Raw genomic sequence first — 24,236 nt, forward strand, 5'->3', positions numbered from 1 at the left:
TGCTGCAAAGAAACCACTACTAGGAGACTTGCTTGGGCCAAGAAACACGAGCAATGGACATTAGACCACTGGAAATCTGTCCTTCGGTCTGACGACTTGCTTCCATTCATCCACAAGAGCATTAGTGAGTTCTGAAACTGATGTTGGCTCACAGTCAGCGTTCCAATTCATCCCAAAGCTGTTCAATGGGGTTGAGGTCAGGGCTCTGTGCAGGCTAATCAAGTTCTTCGTTACCGATCTTGACAAACCATTTCTGTATGGACCTCACTTTTTGTCATGCTGAAACAGGGAAGGGCCTAGCCCAAACCATGAAAACAGTCCCAGACTGCAGTTTGGAACTTGGTAGTGAGGGTTACAATCTAGGACAGACCATTTTTTACACGCAACGCACTTGGCAGTCCCGTTCTGAGCTTGTGTGGCTTACAATTTAGCAGTTGTTTGCGCCTAGATGTTTCTTCACAATAGCACTAACAGTTGACCAGGGCAGCTCTAACAGGGCAGAAACGTGACCAACTGACTTGGAAAGGTGGCATCCTATGGCAGTGCCACGTTGAAAGTCACTGAGCTCTTCAGTAAGGACATTGTTTGTCTATGGAGATTCTCTACACCTGTCATTACAGCCTGCTGCTGAAACAGCCAAAACTACTCATTTGAAGGTGTCTACTTTGTATGTATTTAATGGAAATATTAATTTGGACACACCAAGTGACTTTCATTTTGGAAATCAGATCCGAAGTATTCCCACACAGAGCGATGTGACCTTTTACAAATATAAGCAAGGTTTGAAATGGTTTTAGTCTGTGTTTGAGCTTCTTAAAGTAAAATTGCAGTCCACAAATTTGGAATTGTTCCTGCCCATAAACTCAAGAAAAGTCATCCTGTGGCAAATTGTAGTTGAATATCCCGACATCTGGAATACCAATTGCCATTAGGTTTAGATACTTCTTCACCGTAGGGTGAATTTCCTAGTTTTAGTGAATGACACGGTGAACTGGCCTTAATGCTTTACCTAAAATACCCCATGCTGACCAACAAACTCACAGGAGAAAGAGCATTTTTTTTTATTAAAGCATCAAGCTCAGAGTACAGATACATTTAGCACATCTTGACCATCCAAAGAACAGCAAAAGAGTTAACAGCAAACATTTTCCCTTCAGTACATCCTGCAATTGCACCCTCTCACATCAGGGGAGGAGTTGACCTTTTCCTTGGTAAGGCAAACAAAATACATGATGAAATTAGCTTGTTCAAAAAATAATAAATCCCCTCAGCTTCAAAACAAATACATCTGGAACACTGGTTTTACAACAAAAGGTAAACAAACAAAGTTGGAAGTAGGCAAAAATGCATTTCTTACAAAAATGTTTGTAAAAATGGTATTGAGAAAAACAAAGAATTAGACTTTAATAAAAATTCAGTTACACCAACAGGACTACCCAGATCATGTCCAAATAGGACTTGACCCAAAAGCAATCAAAAGTGACCTTTATTTGTGAACAGTGCTGGTGTCTATTCCCTAAACCCGTCAATACAGCTCCTAGAACAGTGGAGGCTGGTCACTCAGACATGAGTCAGAACATTTCAGATAAAGACTATTGGCAAAAGTTGGTCCTCAGAAAAAATAAAATAAATGCTAAACCATTCCAAAAGCCACAGATGTACTGGAGGCAAGTCGTTCCAATTGTCAACTTTGCCCAGGTCCTTACATGAACTGAAGTACTCATTCTAGTGGTCCGCTTGTTATGTCTGTCACATTCAGTTTAAAGAAAGCCCAATTTTCTGTTAACTACAGTATACCATCATGTGATGGACTCCGATGTTCTAAGGGCCTTCTAAACAGGCTGGGCAAAGCAGCGCCAGTTATAACCCCCAGGAGTTCTGAAGGCAGGCCCGAAATTGCAGTCCCAAAAAAATTAAGTCCTGTCCACCCCAGCTGTCTGCAAATTAAACTCAATCTGCATTCGCTGGCAGGAGAAGCATCATGAACATTACTGACCAGCCAATGGAGAACAATCCTCAACATCCTATCAAAATCCGCTCTCAAATTACAAACCTCTCAGTCTGTATACTAACCAGATCGGTTGAGGGCAGGTTGAGGGCAGGTTGAGGGCATGCCTTCAGCACTGGAAGGTGGCTGTATGTATGCATGTTATTTAAACAAATATGTATTAACCCCCATCCCACCTGCTCAATAAATCAGAATGCCCCAGTACATGAGCTGATTAAACAAGGTGAAGCACATTGATCTACTTACACAGGAGAAACTGACAGCAGCATACTACACTGTCAAGCAATACAGAACTAGTAGTCACCTGTGCCACAGGATTTTTCTCACTAAACAAAAGGGCATTGATGGTACGCCAAAAAAACTGCAATGAAGTCACATTTTTGGACCAATTCACTGCAAAATGCCTGCCCACAATAACATTTATAAAATGGCAGTTTATGCAACAGTTGTGTGGAATGATCCGGGATCACCCTGGCATGCTCAGATTGGTGGGCCTCTATTGTGTGCTTACCGACTCCTGTATGGGGGGGGGTACATTGTTTAGAAAAAGAAAATGCTTTGCTGGGCCACAACTGTACTAAGCAGAGTGTGATTCGTTATTTCCATTCAGGGCCACACTGTGCAGCCATCAGCACCTATGTCAAGCTTGGTTCTGGGGCCAGATGACAGTGTCTGCTATATTGGGGGGATCCTAGGGACGTCCCTACCCCTTAGTTTTTAATATCAACGGGGTGGGCGGGACGACAATGGCTGACCATGCTGGACAGCAGAGGGCAGTTCTGGCCCACACCACAGCTACAAAGGGTCTACTAGGTCTCCTTACAATTAACATTCAGCTATAAAACACTTTAACTGGCCCCTCTAGTCTAAACAACGCCCTCTACGATCACAGCTCGCACAGCCTTCGTTCTTACGCGACTGATTCTTCCAATTAAGTTTGGATGTTTGTTTCTAAATCAATATTTTCATGAATGCATACATGAGTTTAAAACCACAGGGAATTCTAACCACCAAAGCCATCCTGTTGTTACAGTACACTGTAGAATGAGCCTGGGTATAAGAGTGCATATGTTACATTCCATACCGTGATGTACCCAACTGCACATCCTAAATGATTTGCTCTAACGCATACTATTGTCTGGGACAAGTTTAAAGCCTTTCCATTTGAGGACACATTCAACAGCTAAATGATTGTCGGGGTGGAGAGAAGCATGGCAGACTTGGCGTTCTGACCCAATTCTAGCAGGAATTCCTTTGGCTGCAGTGCAGTTTACTGCCAAGAACAACTAGATAATGTTGACCTAGCGGTCAGCCTCTAGCCAATCCTCTAGTAGTGCAAAGCTAATAAAGTATGGCATTTTGATTTGACAAGGAATTCATTAGATAGACTCCGACGTGAATTGACAAATTATGCTATATGGCCCAAAGCTCACATGCTTCTAATCACTCAATAAAAGACCAAAGTCATGAACATTCTAGAAGACAAAAAAAGGGTTGCCGTTTCCTGTTTTGGTATTGAGGAGTCCTGCTCCAGTTGGCTGAAAACAATGTGTTCTTAAAGTGCACTCAAAAGTCAAAACCAAAAAGGATACAAACTGGCAACAGATCGATGAAGCAGCAAATCAGTTGAGGAAGGAAGAGTGTGTGGGGAGGCGTGTTTCAACTGTCGGTAAGCACAAAATAGTGGACCCATCTGAGCATGTCAGGGCCCTGGACTAGTGGGAACGGAAGCCCTGTCTGTGGGGAATGAGGGGGGAGACCTGCAGCAAGGAGGCAAGGCTGGCCAGCAACAAACAGAGAGTGTTTAAATCCTCTACATGCACTTCAAGATCACAGCAAGAGTGAGCTAGAATATCTAAACAGAGAAGAGAGCTTTCATGCAAGAGATCTAAGTTATAGGTACAACAATTCAAACTGGAGGCTACACTAGTAGGGCCTGCGGCCTTGTCGGAACCAATAAATCCTGAATAACAATGGCAGCAAAGGGGACTGTGCCTCTCTGCTCGGGCAGAGAGATGGCCACAGTGGGGACATCGCCCTGCTATGTAGCAGTGTTTCTTTTTTCTCTTCTTTTTCATTCTTAATCCTCAACTCTGCTGGTGGCTCTTGGCGTAACTGGTAAAGACAAAATTGTAATCGTTGAATTGGGCCAACTGGCGGTCGAGGCGCTTGTACCCCTCAAGTTTCTGGGCGGAAGAAAAGACACTGCGACATTTGGAGCTCTGTGGGAGAAAATAAAAATGAAGTTAACATTGAAAATGCCAAGTACAGTGAAGACTGAAGATGTGACTTATGAGTGCAACGTTCTGGAAGATAGAGTCAAACATCCACAAGCAATAGACCCATTTTGAACGAGGACATACCTGGTTAACAAACAGCGTAGTCACAAATTTTCCTGGCTTAAAGATGTCCACAACTTTCCTGACCAAATCATCGTAGGATGTCTGAGAGAGGTTGGTTTCGAAGCTGACATAGGAGAACTCTGGCTCTGGAGTGATGTGAATCGTCCAGTAAGTTCCCTGTACAATAAAGACAGACATTTATTTTAAAATGACTTCCAAGGCGTATTTAATAAAGAGCCAGAAAACAAAAAGACAGCTGATAAATACTAGAGGGAAACTTGGACTTGATACGATTGCGATGCGTTGTCTCACCTAGCCATCTTAAGTTGAATGCACTAACTGAGTCACTCTGGTTAAGAGAGTCTACAATATCCACTTACGTCAGTCTTCATTCCATTCATTGAGTATCCACAAGGGTTGAACATTGTGGCGTCAATCACAGAACCTGGTATCAGGTCACGAATTCCACTCATCTGGGAAAAAAGAAGTTAGACACTGCTCAAAAGGGAACACTAAAATAACATCCTAGATCTGAATGAAATATTCTTATTAAATACTTTTCTTTACATAGTTGAATGTGCTGACAACAAAATCAACAAAATTATCAATGGAAATCAAATTTATCAACCCATGGAGGTCTGGATTTGGAGTCACACTCAAAATTAAAGTGGAAAACTACACTACAGGCTGATCCAACTTTGATGTAATGTTCTTAAAACAAGTCAAAATGAGGCGCATGCTCCTGATGAGGTGGCAGATGGTCTCCTGAGGGATCTCCTCCCAGACCTGGACTAAAGCATCCGCCAACTCCTGGACAGTCTGGTGCAACGTGGCGTTGGTGGATGGAGCGAGACATGATGTCCCATGTGCTCAATTGGATTCAGGTCTGGGGAACGGGCGGGCCAGTCCATAGCATCAATGCCTTCCTCTTGCAGGAACTGCTGACACTCCAGCCACATGAGGTCTAGCATTGTCTTGCAGTAGGAGGAACCCAGGGCAAACCGTACCAGCATATGGTCTCACAAGGGCCCTCATACCACCCTCATGGAGTCTGTTTTTGACCGTTTGAGCAGACACATGCACATTTGTGGCCTGCTGGAGGTCATTTTGCAGGGCTCTGGCAGTGCTCCTCCTGCTCCTCCTTGCAAAAAGGCAGAGGTAGCGGTCCTGCTGCTGGGTTGTTGGCCTCCTCCACGTCTCCTGATGTACTGGCCTGTCTCCTGGTAGCGCCTCCATGCTCTGGACACTACGCTGACAGACACAGCAAACCTTGGGGGATGTCTTGCTAATTGCTTATAATTTCCACCTGTTGTCTATTCCATTTGCACAACAGCATGTGAAATGTATTGTCAATCAGTGTTGCTTCCTAAGTGGACAGTTTGATTTCACAGAAGTGTGATTGACTTGGAGTTACATTGTTGTTTAAGTAGTGTATATATAGTGCACTACAAAACAGCAACTAACTGATGAACAGTCAGCTTTATGATAGTGTTCCTATCATAAATATTACTGGTGGGCACCAATAGCGATAATTCAATACGATATTGATAGTTTCATATAGATAGGCGCAAGGCAGTGATATTTGGGCCTTCCTCTCATTTACCTAAATGATTAAAAAAAATATAAAAAAATAAAGCATACACTACTGTTCCTGCATGCACAAAACCCCTTTCACAAAACTCACAGGCTGTCAACTAGGGCCCCAGAAAATTTGTGATCCATTTTTTTCCCAGGTAAAAATTGCTTTTATTTTTATAGAATGGGATATTCCAAGTCCATAACCATGCTTAAACTGCACCGTGAGACCACTTGAACTCTGAAATTAGATACATTTTTGGGTAAAGTTCAACTAATGAAAGTGTGCACCAGCAAGATACTTGTTTGGTCAGCAATGTTTATAGCACTCATGTGATTGCAGAGTTTGCAAAACAAGTGGCCACTATCCAGACAATCATGATGATATTCTGCCAGGTTTTAGGGAAAGCCTTGCCATCTATACCACAAGGTTAACAGCTACACAAAGTATAGACACATGCAAGCACTACACAGACATTCCTGTGCCTTTACAGAAAGTTGAAGGACAATACAAATCGGATGCATTTTATTAGTGTCTTATGATTAACTTGGGCAAACGAATGCATTTTCTGATCAACTCTGTTTAACGTTTCCTACTAAGAGCAATACATGTTTTTAGATTGAATTCAGATCATGTCTGGATTCCATGATTGCGTCAGCAATGCAGATTTTATAGGGACCTAGTCAATTTATTGTACTTAATTGCCTGCTGATGAGCCAGCAACAGTTGATAAGCTTCCGATTGTATACAAACTGCTTGGGTAGGTTCCCAGACAATTCAAGTCTGGCCCAATGGGCAATCAACAAGCAGTCGTCTACTTCAGAGATGTGGAAGTGAAAAATGTACACAGATATTTGACTGATACTTTCCATATCGGTGCCCTTTACTAGTGAATATCATTACAGAATAGGTCAGTGTCATAAGAACAGGTCCCCTTGAAGGGGCCTACTGAGTGAGCCCTCGTGAAATCAAGAATAAATAACGATACCCAACATTGCTAGTGTGTGGGCCTTACACGAGTGACATCATTTGCAGAAACACCGTCTTTCATGAAGAACTGGTCCATAATTGCTGGATCAAGGTCACTCATCAGAACTTCCAGCGTCTGATCTGCGTGCTTATTCTCCCAGAACTCTGGCAAATCCAGAGTAAACAGGTACCTGCAGGAAAACGACCACATTCAGAAGCACTGGACAGTGGAGTTGAAGTTCAACCGCAATTATTAATTAATGTCTCGTTAATGGAACAGTATCTTGAGTATATTCAAATCTAATTTTGTCATATGCACCGAATACAACAGGTGTAGACCTTGTTGTATTCAAATGCTTACTTACAAGCCATTAATCAAAAATGCAGTTAAGAAAAAAATTGCCTAAAAATAATTTACATAAAAGTAACAAAAGTGCAGCAGTAAAATACCAATGTGGAGGCTATATACAGGGTATACCAGTAGAGTCAATGTGGAGGCTATATACAGGGTATACCAGTAGAGTCAATGTGGAGGCTATATACAGGGGATACCAGTACAGAGTCAATGTGGAGGCTATATACAGGGGATACCAGTAGAGTCAATGTGGAGGCTATATACAGGGGATACCAGTAGAGTCAATGTGGAGGCTATATACAGGGGATACCAGTACAGAGTCAATGTGGAGGCTATATACAGGGGATACCAGTACAGAGTCAATGTGGAGGCTATATACAGGGGATACCAGTACAGAGTCAATGTGGAGGCTATATACAGGGGATACCAGTACAGAGTCAATGTGGAGGCTATATACAGGGGATACCAGTACAGAGTCAATGTGGAGGCTATATACAGGGGATACCAGTACAGAGTCAATGTGGAGGCTATATACAGGGGATACCAGTACAGAGTCAATGTGGAGGCTATATACAGGGGATACCAGTACAGAGTCAATGTGGAGGCTATATACAGGGGATACCAGTACAGAGTCAATGTGGAGGCTATATACAGGGGATACCAGTACAGAGTCAATGTGGAGGCTATATACAGGGGATACCAGTACAGAGTCAATGTGGAGGCTATATACAGGGGATACCAGTACAGAGTCAATGTGGAGGCTATATACAGGGGATACCAGTACAGAGTCAATGTGGAGGCTATATACAGGGGATACCAGTACAGAGTCAATGTGGAGGCTATATACAGGGGATACCAGTACAGAGTCAATGTGGAGGCTATATACAGGGGATACCAGTACAGAGTCAATGTGGAGGCTATATACAGGGGATACCAGTACAGAGTCAATGTGGAGGCTATATACAGGGGATACCAGTACAGAGTCAATGTGGAGGCTATATACAGGGGATACCAGTACAGAGTCAATGTGGAGGCTATATACAGGGGATACCAGTACAGAGTCAATGTGGAGGCTATATACAGGGGATACCAGTACAGAGTCAATGTGGAGGCTATATACAGGGGATACCAGTACAGAGTCAATGTGGAGGCTATATACAGGGGATACCAGTACAGAGTCAATGTGGAGGCTATATACAGGGGATACCAGTACAGAGTCAATGTGGAGGCTATATACAGGGGATACCAGTACAGAGTCAATGTGGAGGCTATATACAGGGGATACCAGTACAGAGTCAATGTGGAGGCTATATACAGGGGATACCAGTACAGAGTCAATGTGGAGGCTATATACAGGGGATACCAGTACAGAGTCAATGTGGAGGCTATATACAGGGGATACCAGTACAGAGTCAATGTGGAGGCTATATACAGGGGATACCAGTACAGAGTCAATGTGGAGGCTATATACAGGGGATACCAGTACAGAGTCAATGTGGAGGCTATATACAGGGGATACCAGTACAGAGTCAATGTGGAGGCTATATACAGGGGATACCAGTACAGAGTCAATGTGGAGGCTATATACAGGGGATACCAGTACAGAGTCAATGTGGAGGCTATATACAGGGGATACCAGTACAGAGTCAATGTGGAGGCTATATACAGGGGATACCAGTACAGAGTCAATGTGGAGGCTATATACAGGGGATACCAGTACAGAGTCAATGTGGAGGCTATATACAGGGGATACCAGTACAGAGTCAATGTGGAGGCTATATACAGGGGATACCAGTACAGAGTCAATGTGGAGGCTATATACAGGGGATACCAGTAGAGTCAATGTGGAGGCTATATACAGGGGATACCAGTACAGAGTCAATGTGGAGGCTATATACAGGGGATACCAGTACAGAGTCAATGTGGAGGCTATATACAGGGGATACCAGTAGAGTCAATGTGGAGGCTATATACAGGGGATACCAGTACAGAGTCAATGTGGAGGCTATATACAGGGGATACCAGTACAGAGTCAATGTGGAGGCTATATACAGGGGATACCAGTAGAGTCAATGTGGAGGCTATATACAGGGGATACCAGTACAGAGTCAATGTGGAGGCTATATACAGGGGATACCAGTACAGAGTCAATGTGGAGGCTATATACAGGGGATACCAGTACAGAGTCAATGTGGAGGCTATATACAGGGGATACCAGTACAGAGTCAATGTGGAGGCTATATACAGGGGATACCAGTACAGAGTCAATGTGGAGGCTATATACAGGGGATACCAGTAGAGTCAATGTGGAGGCTATATACAGGGGATACCAGTAGAGTCAATGTGGAGGCTATATACAGGGGATACCAGTACAGAGTCAATGTGGAGGCTATATACAGGGGATACCAGTACAGAGTCAATGTGGAGGCTATATACAGGGGATACCAGTACAGAGTCAATGTGGAGGCTATATACAGGGGATACCAGTACAGAGTCAATGTGGAGGCTATATACAGGGGATACCAGTACAGAGTCAATGTGGAGGCTATATACAGGGGATACCAGTACAGAGTCAATGTGGAGGCTATATACAGGGGATACCAGTACAGAGTCAATGTGGAGGCTATATACAGGGGATACCAGTACAGAGTCAATGTGGAGGCTATATACAGGGGATACCAGTAGAGTCAATGTGGAGGCTATATACAGGGGATACCAGTACAGAGTCAATGTGGAGGCTATATACAGGGGATACCAGTACAGAGTCAATGTGGAGGCTATATACAGGGGATACCAGTACAGAGTCAATGTGGAGGCTATATACAGGGGATACCAGTACAGAGTCAATGTGGAGGCTATATACAGGGGATACCAGTACAGAGTCAATGTGGAGGCTATATACAGGGGATACCAGTACAGAGTCAATGTGCAAGGGCCCCAGTTAGTCAAGGAAATATGTACATGCAGGTAGAGTTAGTGACTATGCATAGATCATGAAACAGTAGCATAAGTGGGGGGGACCTTACCAGCAATCAGAATTCAAACGTCCCATACAGTATGCTGCTCCATCTGTCGAAGGAAGATCATGTCATTTCTTTATCTTATGTGCCCGTGTCTCAAACACCTCCTGCTTAGAGAACAGCATATGAAGACAGCCTGTATAGCGTCCCTGACTCGCCCCATCCATGCATTAGCACACACTCTTCCTAGACTCCAGTGATTAGAGTTGAGGAATTGAATTGAGCGTGGGCATTAGTACTTACTTGGGAAAATCTGGCTGAGAAATTCCACTTCCTCCTGGAAGTTCCGATGAGGGAACTCCTGATGGGTAGGCTTCATGAAGTTCTTGCGAGAATAGAAGAAATTCTGTAGGTTGCAAGGAGATGTTAGAACTAACCCATCCTGTCCACAATAACATCAACGCAAACAAAGATGGTATAATGTACAAACATAACATCTTGATGCGTAACATTGTTTATAAAACATTTACGGTTTTATGAACATGTACATAAAATGGTATTCCATTTGGTTTGTATGTATGCATGCATAGTGTTCCTTGGACGTCATGGTAGAGGTTATGCTCTGACATGCACCGTCAACCGTGGGACTTTATATAGGCAGGTATATCTTTCTAAATCCTGTCCAAACAATTAAAAATTGGCCACTGGTGAACTCCAAATCAAGTTGTTGTGTCATCAAGGAAGATCAAAGGACATTAGACGAACCAGAACTACATTTGGAATGTCATAGCAATGGGGTGTGAATACTTCATTTACATTTCTGCATTTCACTTTTCAATACATCTGCAAACATTTCTAAAACAATGTTTTCACTATCATTATGGGATATTGTGCGTAGATGGGAGAGACATTTATTTAATCCAGTTTGAAAATCAGGCTGTAACAAATCGTAGAATAAGTCAAAGGGGTATGAACACAAATAAATCACATTGGCTGCATATGGCCTGTCTGCAAGGAACTTTAAACATTCGATCAACTTGGTCCAGCCCAAAGCTTGAGCTAACAAACTTGCAACATTGTATCAAATATTCTGGACCTTAGTTAACAGCGCCAGTGAGCCCTGGACAGAGGTGTCATAAAATAGTCCTACTTGATTACATTTCCACCTGATCAGATCATGGCATTTTTTCCTCACTTAGTGGTAATTGAAAGGGTGAGACCTGGAAAGATTGTTCAAAATAAGCTACATTGGAGGAACTATTTTCATTCTCAATGGATGTAAAAACAAACTTTGTTTACTTGCTGTTTGAGAAAGAAAAAAGTACTTTGAGAACCTCCGCAGCTCATTAGCGGTAGTGAGTTTAAGACAGATCCAAAAGTAAGCATACCTTTGCGTGCAGGCCAGGTAGCCTAGGCCTACTTCTATGCTTAATCAGGTGTGTGTCCTTACTCAACATTGACAGGAGCACACAAAACACAACGAACACCTTGACAACACGTAAATGGAATAAAACAAAGTGTAGCCTAGGTTGTGCTCTCTGCAAACATATGCACTCAATATAACTTTAAAATACGAGAAATAAATTGAATGCATTAAGAAATGGTAACCATACATTGCGGCCTCCGCAATGGATTAGTCCACTGACAGAGTTCAGATGTTCCATAAACATTTATATTCTTTGCAACGGCCCAACTAAACATAATTGTATCGCTAGAACAGACAATCCACCAGTCAACTAAAATGGGGTCAGCACTAATGTATGTATTTTATTTATTTATTTAACCTTTATTTAACTAGGCAAGTCAGTTAAGAACAAATTCTTATTTTCAATGACGGCCTAGGAACAGTGGGTTAACTGCCTGTTCAGGGGCAGAAAGACAGATGTGTACCTTGTCAGCTCGGGGATTTGAACTTGCAACCTTTCGGTTACTAGTCCAACGCTCTAACCACTAGGCTACCCTACCGTGTCATTTTGAAAAAGCCACATTTATTTTAATTACCATCAATACCGTAAACTATTTATTTGAAATGTTTAAATAAAATAACCATTTGTAGCTACTTTAAGTTAATACCTGCAGCCACATTGTGCAATACATTAGGAGAAAGCAGATTGTGTTCAATTAACCCGTCACATGAAGCTTACCATAGTTTGTAAATAGCACAACCGGAGAAAGCAGGCGGAGGTGAGGCCATAGCATTCTATATCTATCCGCGTCTCTTGTGCGGCTTACATGAGGTGATTAAGTGAAGACTCGTATGCAATTCACTACTAATTGTTTGCCATCAGATATTTTATAATGCTTTCTGACAGAAGTCAAAGAGCTCTGGATGAGTCATCTGGGTTGCCATTTCCCCCCCTGATCTTATTAGCGTCCAACCCCCCGTTCTTGTCTACTCTGCTCAGTGTACACATGCATGCTTTTCTGAAGGAAGAGCAGCATCACAACTTTGTTCATTAGGAAAAAACAGATTTAAAAATTAAATTAAAAAATATATAATTTAAAAAACTTGCTCACTCATAGAAATTGACATTTGGTAGCTACTATCTATGCTCATTTAACTTTGAGCTAGATTTGCACAGTCTTTGAAATTATACTTTAAATATTTTAAAAAGCAACATGCAACTATTTAAGACTTTCCAGAGTTATTTCATAAGGAAATCAGTCAATTGAAATACATTAGGCCCTAATCTATGGATTTCAGACTGGGCATAGGCACACCCACTTGGTAGCCAGGTCCACCTAGTTTTACCCCACAAAAGGGCTTCACTACAGAGAAATAATCCTGAACAAGCCCCTCCCACTCAGGATGCCACAGGTGAAGAAGCCGGATGTGGAGGTCCTGGGCTGACATGGTTACACGGTCTGCGGTTGGACATCGTACTAAATTCTAGAAAAATACATTTGTGGCTTATGGTAGAGAAATTAACCTTCAATTCCCTGACAACAGCTCTGTTGGACATTCCTGCGGTCAGCATGTATACAGTGGCTTTGGAAAGTACTCCGACCTCGACTTTATCCACATTTTGTTACAGCCACACAAAGCAAAAACAGGTTTAATTACATTAACACAAGTATTCAGACCCTACTAAGTACTTTGTTGAAGCACCTATGGCAGCGATTACAGTATCGAGTCTTCTTGGGTATGACGCTACAAGCTTGGCACACCTGTATGAGTTTCTCCCATTCCTCTCAAGCTCTGTCAGGCTGGATGTGGAGCATTGCTGCACAGCTATTTTCAGATCTGTCCAGAGATGTTCGATTGGGTTCTGGCTGGGCCACTCAAGGACATTCACAGACTTGTCCCGAAGGCACTGCTGCGTTGTCTTGGCTGTGTGCTTAGGGTCGTTGTCCTGTTGGAAGGTGAACCTTTGCCTGAGGTTCTGAGCACTCTGGAGCAGGTTTTCATCAAGGATCTCTGTACTTTGCGCCATTCATCTTTGCTTCAGTCCTGACTAGTCTTCCAGTCCCTGCCGCTGAAAAACATCCCCATAGCATGATTCTGCCACCACCATGCTTCATCGTAGGGATGGTGCCAGGTTCTCTAGTGGCGACAATAGGCATTCAGGCAAAAATATTTGGTTTCGTCAGACCAGAGAATCTTGTTTCTCATGGTCTGAGGCCTTTAGGTGCCTTCTGGCAAGATGTGCCTTTTACTGAAGAGTGACTTCTGTCTAGCCACTACCATAAATGCCTGATTGGTGGAGTGCTGCAGAGATGGTAGTCGTTCTGGACGATTCTTCCATCTCCACAGATGAACTTTGGAGCTCCTTTAGAGTGACCATAGGGTTCTTGGTCACCTCCCTGACCAAGGCCGTCATCCCCCGATTGCTCAGTTTGGCCGGGGGGGGGCAGCTCTAGGAAGAGTCTTGGTGGTTCCAAACTTCTTCCATTTAAGAATGTAGGCCAGTTTTGTAGAAATGTTTTGGTACCCTTCCCCAGATCTGTGCCTCGACAATTCTGTCAGAGCACTACGGACATTCCTTCGACCTCGGGTTGGTTTTTGCTCTGACATGCACTGCAAACTGTGGGGCCTTATTTAGACAGGAGTGTGCCTTTTCAAATCATGTCAAATCAATTTAATTTACCACAGGTAGACTCAAACATGTAGAAACATCTAGGATGATCAATGGAAACAGGATGCACCTGACCTCAATTTTGAGTCTCATAGCAAAGGGTCTGAATACTTCAGTAAAGAAATGCGTTTTTTTATTTTTAATAAATATGGAAAAACTTCTAAACACCTGTTTTCGTTTTGTCATGAGGTATTATTGCGTGTAGATTGCTAAGGGAAAAATATTGAATCAATTTTAGAATAAGGCCGTAACAAAATGTTGAAAAAGCCACGGGCTCTGAATACATCCCGATCATACTGTTTGATTCTCTTCACATGCCACACCTGTCAGGTAGATGGATCATCTTGGACAAAGGAGAAATGCTCACTAACAGGGATGTAAACAAATTTGTGCGCAAAATTTGAGAAAGCTTTGTGCATATGGAACATTTGAGCCCTACACTAAATTTTCCTTTTATATTTCACTCAATACAGTTGGTTCTCACTCGTTAGCATTTAGCTAAGTGTCTACGTGAATTCACCATCAGCTGGTGCAAATTCCTGCTATTTTCCCGCAATCCAGCGAATGTATTTGGTATGACGTCATAGTGGTCTCTGACTTGGTCAGACTCAGATGGAACAAATGTAAACATTTGCCTTTTTTCAATGCTGATTTTTACAAACATGCTTTTTGAATTTAAAAGTCATCTGATTTTGCAAAAGTACCTGTAATCTGATTACAATATTTTTGCTGGTAACGTCACAGAATAGTTATTTTTTTGTAATCAGTTACTCCCCAACCCTGTGTGTGAGCGCGCGTCACACTGACCTCGATAGCATCAAAGCCACAGTACTCCCTGGCCAGTTCCAGCAGAGGCATCAGTGCTTGCAGTAAGAGGGTGGTTCCACACGTCTTCAAAATGAAACGTCTCTTGGAGACAAACATGCTACTCTCACTGAATGGAAAAAGGGACAGAAGGAGAAGAGCAATATTATGAGTTTTATATGCGTTACATACATATCTCAAGTTACAGTTAAATAGCCTGAAGGCTAAGTTTATTTTTTATTTTTACATGAGCTCAATTTACATCCAACATGCATGTAAAACTGTCAAAAGGAAAAAGTAGAGTTCAGGTTTGATACATTCCAGCTAAGTAGCGTGTACTATTTAGAAACCTGGAGAGTTTCGTTTTTTTTTTTTAAGACACCATTACATGGCAGACTGACAGCCAGGCATGGCATTACCCTGGTGACTGCTGGCCATTGATTCTACACAGGGTAAACCTAAAGCAGCACATGCTACAAACAGCTTAACAGTCTGCCTTGAGCATGAATTCAAAACCAACCACAGGGCATTAGTGCATTACTGTTATCATGGGCCTGAAATTGTTTACAGCGGCAAGCCCGTCTAGAATTCTGTCCCACAGACTCCTTGAGGAAACATAGCTGGGTTCTCATTAGTCATCTGTCTCTTAGTTAGAGACTAGTCCCAGGCAGGAGCACAAGGAACACTAGCTATACTGCAGTCTGGAGATAAAGTATAGCTAGTGAGTACTGATGGGGGGGGGGGGGGGGGGGGGGGAATATATACACTGCTCAAAAAAATAAAGGGAACACTTAAACAACAATGTAACTCCAAGTCAATCACACTTCTGTGAAATCAAACTGTCCACTTAAGAAGCAACACTGATTGACAAATTTCACATGCCGTTGTGCAAATGGAATAGAAACAGGTGGAAATTATACGCAATTAGCAAGACACCCCCAATAAAGGAGTGGTTCTGCAGGTGGTGACCACAATCCACTTCTCAGTTCCTATGCTTCCTGGCTGATGTTTTGGTCACTTTTGAATGCTGGCGGTGCTTTCACTCTAGTGGTAGCATGAGACGGAGTCTACAACCCACACAAGTGGCTCAGGTAGTGCAGCTCATCCAGGATGGCACATCAAGGCGAGCTGTGGCAAGAAGGTTTGCTGTGTCTGTCAGCGTAGTGTCCAGAGCATGGAGGCGCTACCAGGAGACAAGCCAGTACATCAGGAGACGTGGAGGAGGCCAACAACCCAGCAGCAGGACCGCTACCTCCGCCTTTATGCAAGGAGGAGCACTGCCAGAGCCCTGCAAAATGACCTCCAGCAGGCCACAAATGTGCATATATCTGCTCAAACAGTCAGAAACAGACTCCACGAGGGTGGTATGAGGGCCCGACGTCCACAGATGGAGGTTGTGCTTCCAGCCCAACACCGTGCAGGACGTTTGGCATTTGCCAAAGAACACCAAGATTGGCAAATTCGCCACTGGCGCCCTGTGCTCTTCACAGATGAAAGCAGGTTCACACTGAGCACATGTGACAGACATGACAGTCTGGAGACACCGTGGAAAACATTCTGCTGCCTGCAACATCCTCCAGCATGACCGGTTTGGCGGTGGGTCAGTCATGGTGTGGGGTGGCATTTCTTTGGGGGGCCGCACAGCCCTCCATGTGCTCGTCAGAGGTAGCCCGACTGCCATTAGGTACCGAGATGAGATCCTCAGACCCCTTGTGAGACCATATGCTGGTGTGGTTTGCCCTGGGTTCCTCCTACTGCAAGACAATGCTAGACCTCATGTGGCTGGAGTGTCAGCAGTTCCTGCAAGAGGAAGGCATTGATGCTATGGACTGGCCCGCCCGTTCCCCAGACCTGAATCCAATTGAGCACATCTGGGACATGTCTCGCTCCATCCACCAACCCCACGTTGCACCACAGACTGTCCAGGAGTTGGTGGATGCTTTAGTCCAGGTCTGGGAGGAGATCCCTCAGGACACCATCCGCCACCTCATCAGGAGCATGCCCAGGCGTTGTAGGGAGGTCATACAGGCACGTGGAGGCCACACACACACTACTGAGCCTAAATTTTGACTTGTTTTAAGGACAGTACATCAAAGTTGGATCAGCCTGTAGTGTGGTTTTCCACTTTAATTTTGAGTGTGACTCCAAATCCAGACCTCCATGGGTTGATAAATTTGATTTCCATTGATAATTTGTGTGATTGTTGTCAGCACATTCAACTATGTAAAGAAAAAAGTATTTAATAAGAATATTTCATTCATTCAGATCTACGATGTGTTATTTTAGTGTTCCCTTTATTTTTTTGAGCAGTGTATATTTTTGCGATATAGCCTATAGTATCATTGAAAATATCACTATTTTTGGCACTAGTTCAACGCTCTCGTCTCTGCAGCAGACAAAACATTAAGAACATGTGCTTTCCATGACGGACTGACCAGCTACGATGCCTTATGGAGGTCAACTCAATATTAGGAAGGTGGTCCTGATGTTTGGTACACTCCGTGTATAGTGAGCAATATGTTCGGAACATCGAATCAACAAAATTGCAGTATCGAATTGCAATACATATTGTATTGCCAACTAAGCATTGTGATACTATTGTGTCGCCTCTGGTCATTTCCAGCACTACTATTGAGAAGGAAGAAGTGTGTGGGGCATATGTAGGATTACAACAACAAATGTTGTCTACTTGCAGTCAAGCAGAAAGCTGTCACAGGTAGTCCTCCCCTGAATCAGCACTGTCCCATTCGCATAACAAACCTCAAGAGTGAAGGAGAACGATACTCCGTTGTGCTAGCCCCGGCCTAGTCGAGGTCTGTGCAACAACTAGACAGATCAACCCTACCCCTCGTTACCAGACGGTTGTAGGTGGGACTTAACCGGCAGAGGGAGCGGAGAGTGGAGACCTCACAACAGCCTCCACAGCCAGACTTAACACCCAGGCATGTACTTTTTACTGGCAATGACTTGCCCCAAATACCAGTCAGAGTACACTGGTGTCACAAAGGGCAGATTTCACCATCAGATATTGATTCCTAGGAACCTAAATTGGCAACTTGTGCCTTATATGCTTGTGTGCTGCCAGGGTGCTCATTTAGCCATCTTTCACCCATCCAACTGGGCTCAGATAAGACCCAGGTCATTAGGAGCTTCAGAACAGCCAGGGAGACCTGAGAGATCTAAAAAGAGCTCTGCTCAGTCAGTCCTTTCACCCTGGGGGAGAGAAGAGTTTCCATGCAGCCATTCACAATGAGACGATTACAGATGACGCAATCCCAGCTCTCTATTCTGAAATGGGGACAAGCCAAGGTGACAGTGGTAAACAGAACAGGGATTCGGTCGCTACTCACCTGAGTATATAAGCTTCCTGCTTGTCGGTCTTTGTCACACTTATGATCAAACAGTGCACATTCTCCAGAAGTTTGTCCCACTCAAACCTGAAGACAAAAAGCATTTGTTCATGTTTTTTTCAACACTGCAGCACTCAATTTAATAGTTCAAGACTTTAAAAATAGAAGCAACTGTCAGAGGCTAGACTGTAGTTCTAGTGCCATCAGACAATTTGAATAACAATCTTACATTAAGCTAATCATTTCACAATTCTGGGCATGGCATTTGGGGTGTCTAACTGGTGTGACTGAAGACTAAATAGACAGTGAAATTAATCTGCCAACGAACCATAGGGGCTGTCTAACAATTAATGTCTTGCTTTAAATTTTAAAGAGGGCCTAACCAACTCATTTTACTTACATAAAATGTTTGAGGCTAGTAACAGTGAAAAGAAAATCTACAGTACTATATTCAGGTTGATTTTGAAACGGGTCCAGAGCCCTGGCATTCCCTGGAACAGTGCAAACCGCAGGCAGGTGCACTCTGGCACAACAGGCTCCCTGCTCTACTATAGGCTACTATTAAGCAACAGCCTGTTCACAAGACAGCAGGTAGAAGATGACAATGCAGTTTCTCCACCGCTTCTAGGTAATAACTGTAGGGATTAGGCCTCGTGCTGACTATGATAATCCAAAACAGTTAAAGATAGATCAAGGTTGAGATCCTGTTCAACTGCAAATAGTGTTTAAAGAGATGTCAATAGAAGTTAATCATTTAGCTCAGGGATGGGAAACTGGAAACATGCGTCCGTGTAGGCCCGCAGATCAATTACCAAAAACAAAATAATTAAATATATTTGAAGAACTCAGTCAATTTACTGTTGAGTTAGAATACGAGGCTAGGGCCGGATCTGACCGCACGTGTGGGTATGGATGTGTCTACGCAGACCCACAAGTCACTGCAACCCCCCAGGAGTTGATTGTGGGCTCCACCCCATCAAGTTGCCCCATCCTTGGTTTAGCGCATAAATCCACCAGGTCACGAAATCAGTTACCATGGTCCTGTTGAGCAAGACTTTGTAGACTGCATGATTGCGAGATCGTTTTACATAACCAGGACTTATTTCAGGGGGTCAATGAGTTTCTTGAGCATCACACCTTTCCCTAAAAAAACCCTTGTAACATCTGTCAAGTATCATATTGAGACAAGTCACCGTCAAGGGCATTGTGTCAGCTCAGTGTGACATGAACAATGTAGTTACGAAGTGTCAAGTTTCCCCAGACGAGAGTATTGATGGAAAGTCAAGATCAAACACAGCAAATAAATGCCAATAGGCACCTCTCAAAACAAAACACACGGCCAGTCTATCTGGGGAACTATTTTTCTTATAAAATGTGAAACAACATTTGTATTAATAGACCCGCAATATAGGTCAAATGAGGTGGATTTCCCCCATTAGAGTGCAAGGTGTGCTGATTATCAATCCTCAGACGGACGTCCATACCAAGAGAAATGTTAAACACCAACATTTCCGCTGACCATAAGAAAAGTTTTAGCTGCTACTCAGCCCAGAGAAAGACAGTGGCACAGAGGCGGGTGTAAGGTACAGATCTGTGAATCAGATGCCCTTGTGGACTTAGTTGGACATTGGCAGGCGTCCAGCATCCAGGATCCACTGCCTCCGATCTGTTAATCTTCCTTGGCTGTAAATTAATACCCGTCGTCATTTCTAACCATATGTTAACCATGAAAACCCTGGCTTTCCCTTGGATTGGCAACAGTAGCCATGAACCTTGCCACAGAGGCAGGTGAAGAACCATTTGTCAGTCCTTATCATTCAATGAAATCACATGTATTGGAATGGACTTATATTATGGCAATTGCCATGCCATTACGACACTAAACAAAAAAAATGTAAAAGCAACATGTGAAGTGTTTGTCCCATGTTTCTTGAGCTGGACTATAAAATAGCAGAAAAGCTTAGCGCTCAAATTTGTTCACATCCCTGTTAGTGAGTTTCTCCTTTGCCAAGATAACCCATCCACCTGACAGGTGTGGCATGTCAGGAAGCTGTTTAAACAGCATGATCATTACAAAGGTGCACCTTGTGCTGGGCACAATAAAAAGCCACAAAATGTGCAGTTGTCACAACAAAATGCCACAGATGTCTCAAGTTCTGAGTGTGTGCATTTGGCATGCTGACTGTAGGAATGTCCACCAGAGCTGTTGCCAGATAATTAAAAATGTTAATTTCCCTACTATAAGCCACCTGCTGTGTTAAAATTTGGCAGTACGTCCAACCGGCCTCACGTGTAATCACGCCAGCTCAGGAACTCCACATCTGGCTTCCTCACATGCGGGATTGTCCGAGAAGCCACTAGGACAGCTGATGAAACTACAGGTTTGCACAACCAAAGACTTTTTGCAGAAACCGTCACAGAGAAGCTCAGCTGCATGCTCGTTGTCTTCATTGGGCAAATGCTCACCTTCGATGGACACTGGCACGCTGAAGAAATGTGTTCACAGATGAATCCCGGTTTCAGCTGTACCGGACAGACAGCATTGTGTGGGCAAGCGGTTTGCTGATGTCAACGTTGTGAACAGAGTGCCCCATGGTGGTGGGGTTATGGTATGGGCATGCGTGAGCTACGGAAGAACAATTGCAATTTATGCACAGAGATACCATGAGGTCCTGAAGCCCATTGTCGTGCCTTTCATCCGCCACCACCTCATGTTTCAGCATGATTATACACGGCCCCATGTCGCAAGGATTTGTACACAATTCCTGGATGCTGAAAATGTAAAAGTTCTTCCATGGCCTCCATACCGTACTCAGAGATCACTCATTGAGCATGTATGGGATACTCTGGAGCAACACTTACAACAGCCTGTTCCAGTTCCCGTAAATATCCAGCAAACAGCCAAACAAATATTCACCCAAGTCCAAAACTAACAAAAATGGTCACAGAATTGAGTACTAATGTATGCAAACGCTACGCTGTTTCGACTGGGAAGCATGCAGACGCCTTGAGGAACTTTAAAGAAGTGGCATTGTGTCAACAACTTATTCAAGTCAAATATTTGAGGATTGGCAGCAAAGGTTCAGGCCACAAGCACACCACTCTGCATCCTACTGCTTGCTAAGAAGGGTTGGTCCTGGTCAGTCCCTGGATGAGAGACCAGATGCTGCTGGAAGTGGTTGGAGGGTCAGTAGGAGGCACTCTTTCCTCTGGTCTAAAAAATAACATTCCAAGTGCCCAAGGCAGTGATTGGGCACATTGCCCTGTGTTGGGAGTAGTCTTTCCGATGGGACGTTAAACAGGTGTCCTGGCTCAGTGGTCACTAAAGCTTCCATGGTACCTATCGTAAGATTAGGGGTGTTAGCCCAGTGTCCTGGTTAAATTTGCAATCTGGACCTGATCATGACTACTTAATCATCCCCAACTTCCAATTGGCTCATTCACCTGACGTAACTATTCCCCAGGTTGTTGCTGTAAATGAGAATGTGTTCAGTCACCTTACCTAGTAAAATAATGGTTAAATAAAAATGAGGACTCCAAATCGTATTAAAAACAAGAGCATTGAAATAATTCAACATGGTTGACACGTGTTCTTTATTAGATATTAGGGCCAGTGGTGGAAAAAGTACCCAATTGTCATACCGGAGTAAAAGTAAAGAGGACTTGAGTCATTTTCTGTTAAGTTAACCAGTAATATAGAGTAAGCATCCAAAAGTATTTGGTTATGAATATACTTCAGTATCAAAAGTATAAATCCCTTATATTAAAGCAAACCAGATTTTTTTTTTTACAGGGGCACATTCCAACACTGACATAACTGACGAAAGCAGCATGTGTTTAGTGAGTCTGCCAGGTCAGAGGCAGTAGGGATGACCAAGGATGTTGTTTTCGTGATACCATAAGTTAGTTAACTGGACAATTTTCCTGTCCTACTAAGGGTTCAAAATGTAACGAGTATTTTTGGGTGTCAGAAAATGTATGGAGTAAAAAGTATTGTTTTCTTTGGGCAGGTAATGAACTTAAAGTTGTCAAATATAAATAGTAAAGTAATGTACAGAACCCAAAAAACGACTTAAGTAGTACTTTGAAGTATTTTTACACCACTAATTAGGGCAATGCAAATAGGCCTAGTTTGAAGGGTTTTGTAAATACAATTTAGATGGCCCCATGCATGGGTATGTACAAGTAACAGCAACTACAAGCGTTAGTTTAATTTAAAGTTCATTATTGCATTGATCCCGATTGAGTAAATTACACTTGTGAAGATTGGCTTCTCAGCTAAGTGGTTGGCAATCAACGCAAACTGATCAGGTATAATTGTAGATATCGCTTGCCTATCGCTTTAGTCTGTTAATGGCCTTCGTTCATTGTGCATTGCAGATGTTGTAAATCTTCAGCGGCGAGAGACCATGATTGCCAATGCGGCATATCAGAGAATAGATCGCGGTGGCCACAAGGCGCTACAGTACCACAGCGTGACGCAGAGAAGTGAAATGGAAAATTACTACAGCTAGCCAGAAGATACACAATGACACCAACAACTTCAGAAGTTGCGTTGTAGACTTACCTAGCTACCTGGTTACATAAGATACAAGATTGCATAAAGATAATGAGCCATTTAGCGTGTTTAGTGTCAAATCAAATCCGTGGGCAACATGTTGAGATCATCACCCTAGCATGGATACATCGAACACCAATGCATGCGCAGTATGCGAAAAACCCGCGCTGTCAAACTCACCCCAATCTGACCACTTTTCTTGCCAAAACAATTTGCTAGCTTGCAAATTGGAATACCTAACATTGCATTGATGGTACATGCAATATTCAAATAAGTTTCTAAACATTGGATAATTAGTATTGCTGGAGAGCTAATGAATGGCAGTAGCGGGCATTAGTCAGCAGCTGACTGAACCGCATGAATGAATGACTCGGCTACCGCGTTCGTTCCCTAAGCAAATGCCAAGCTAGTGGTGGTCAGTGTGGGGGATGGTAATTCATGAGTGGCGATGTTATCTGAATTTAGCTAACCAGCTGGCTAGCACTGCGTGATCACATTAGCCACCACATGACATGTCAGTGAAAGATTGTAGTTTACGAGATAACCGTAGTCTTTAATAACGGGCCCAGTTAACTAGATAAATAAATCCTCGTTACAATGTTTCTTTCTAGCGCGTGTTGAGGGTTGAATCGCCATCCAGTCTTCTTGAGTGAACGGATTTCTGGAGCACGGGGGCTACTGTTAGTAGCTTAGTTAACTAGCTAGCCAAAGGCAGAATGTATTAATCACATCTCGACTTCACAAACCTTGGGATGGTACGGAGGTCCCCTGTTCCTTTGATCTCATCTTGCCGGGAGAACCACACCTCCAACAGCTTCTCCGTTCCCTCGAAGAAGTGTGCACCGTTCGCTTCCATCGTGAGTTAACAGACACCAACAGAAATTAAACGTCGGTTACGTTTTCAATTGAATTAGCCCTTGTTTGATCGTTATAATTTATTAAGTACAGTCCTTTAGCAATCCAGGTGTAATTTCTTGGTTTAACCGTCTTCCCTTTTACAGAGAATACTGTAAAGCAAGTGCTAGCTAATATCGCCGGCCATACTGTGTAAAGCGCAGAAAAGGGGACGCGTATTGGTTTTATTCACCCAGGCTAAAACGTCACCCCCACGTTAGTCGAATCACGTTGCTGGGTTTTTGCTAATGAAGTGGCGATTGGCAGTGGCAACTGTCAGCATGACAAAATTGTACATTGCCTATCTCCAATTTTAAACGATAACACATTTAATTGGCAGATAT

General features: G+C 43.3%; 1 protein-coding gene across 1 annotated transcript; it reads right to left on the minus strand.

Annotated features, from left to right (window-relative positions):
- Nucleotides 1-1,046: 1,046 nt before the first annotated feature.
- LOC109900673 (S-adenosylmethionine decarboxylase proenzyme) lies at nt 1,047-24,062 on the minus strand. Its single transcript, XM_020496405.2, has 9 exons — nt 23,745-24,062; nt 18,441-18,527; nt 15,094-15,220; nt 10,514-10,616; nt 10,277-10,319; nt 6,942-7,086; nt 4,731-4,823; nt 4,372-4,527; nt 1,047-4,230 (listed from the first exon to the last, which is right to left on the minus strand). The coding sequence occupies exons 1-9, from the start codon at nt 23,852-23,854 to the stop codon at nt 4,096-4,098; spliced, it is 999 nt and encodes a 332-aa protein (XP_020351994.1). The 5' UTR covers nt 23,855-24,062; the 3' UTR covers nt 1,047-4,095.
- Between the last annotated feature and the right edge of the window lie 174 nt (nt 24,063-24,236).

This window comes from Oncorhynchus kisutch, linkage group LG12 (genome assembly GCF_002021735.2).
Source record: "Oncorhynchus kisutch isolate 150728-3 linkage group LG12, Okis_V2, whole genome shotgun sequence".
NCBI lineage: Eukaryota > Metazoa > Chordata > Actinopteri > Salmoniformes > Salmonidae > Oncorhynchus > Oncorhynchus kisutch.

Excerpts from the sequence above, each read along its gene's own strand:
- LOC109900673 (XM_020496405.2), bottom strand. The coding sequence starts at position 23,854 with ATGGAAGCGAACGGTGCACACTTCTTCGAGGGAACGGAGAAGCTGTTG. Across the intron at positions 15,221-18,440 it reads CAGGAAGCTTATATACTCAG|TGAGAGTAGCATGTTTGTCT; the intron begins GTGAGTAGCGAC and ends TTTTCCATTCAG. Across the intron at positions 10,320-10,513 it reads TCTCAGCCAGATTTTCCCAA|ATGGAGCAGCATACTGTATG; the intron begins GTAAGTACTAAT and ends TTCCTTCGACAG.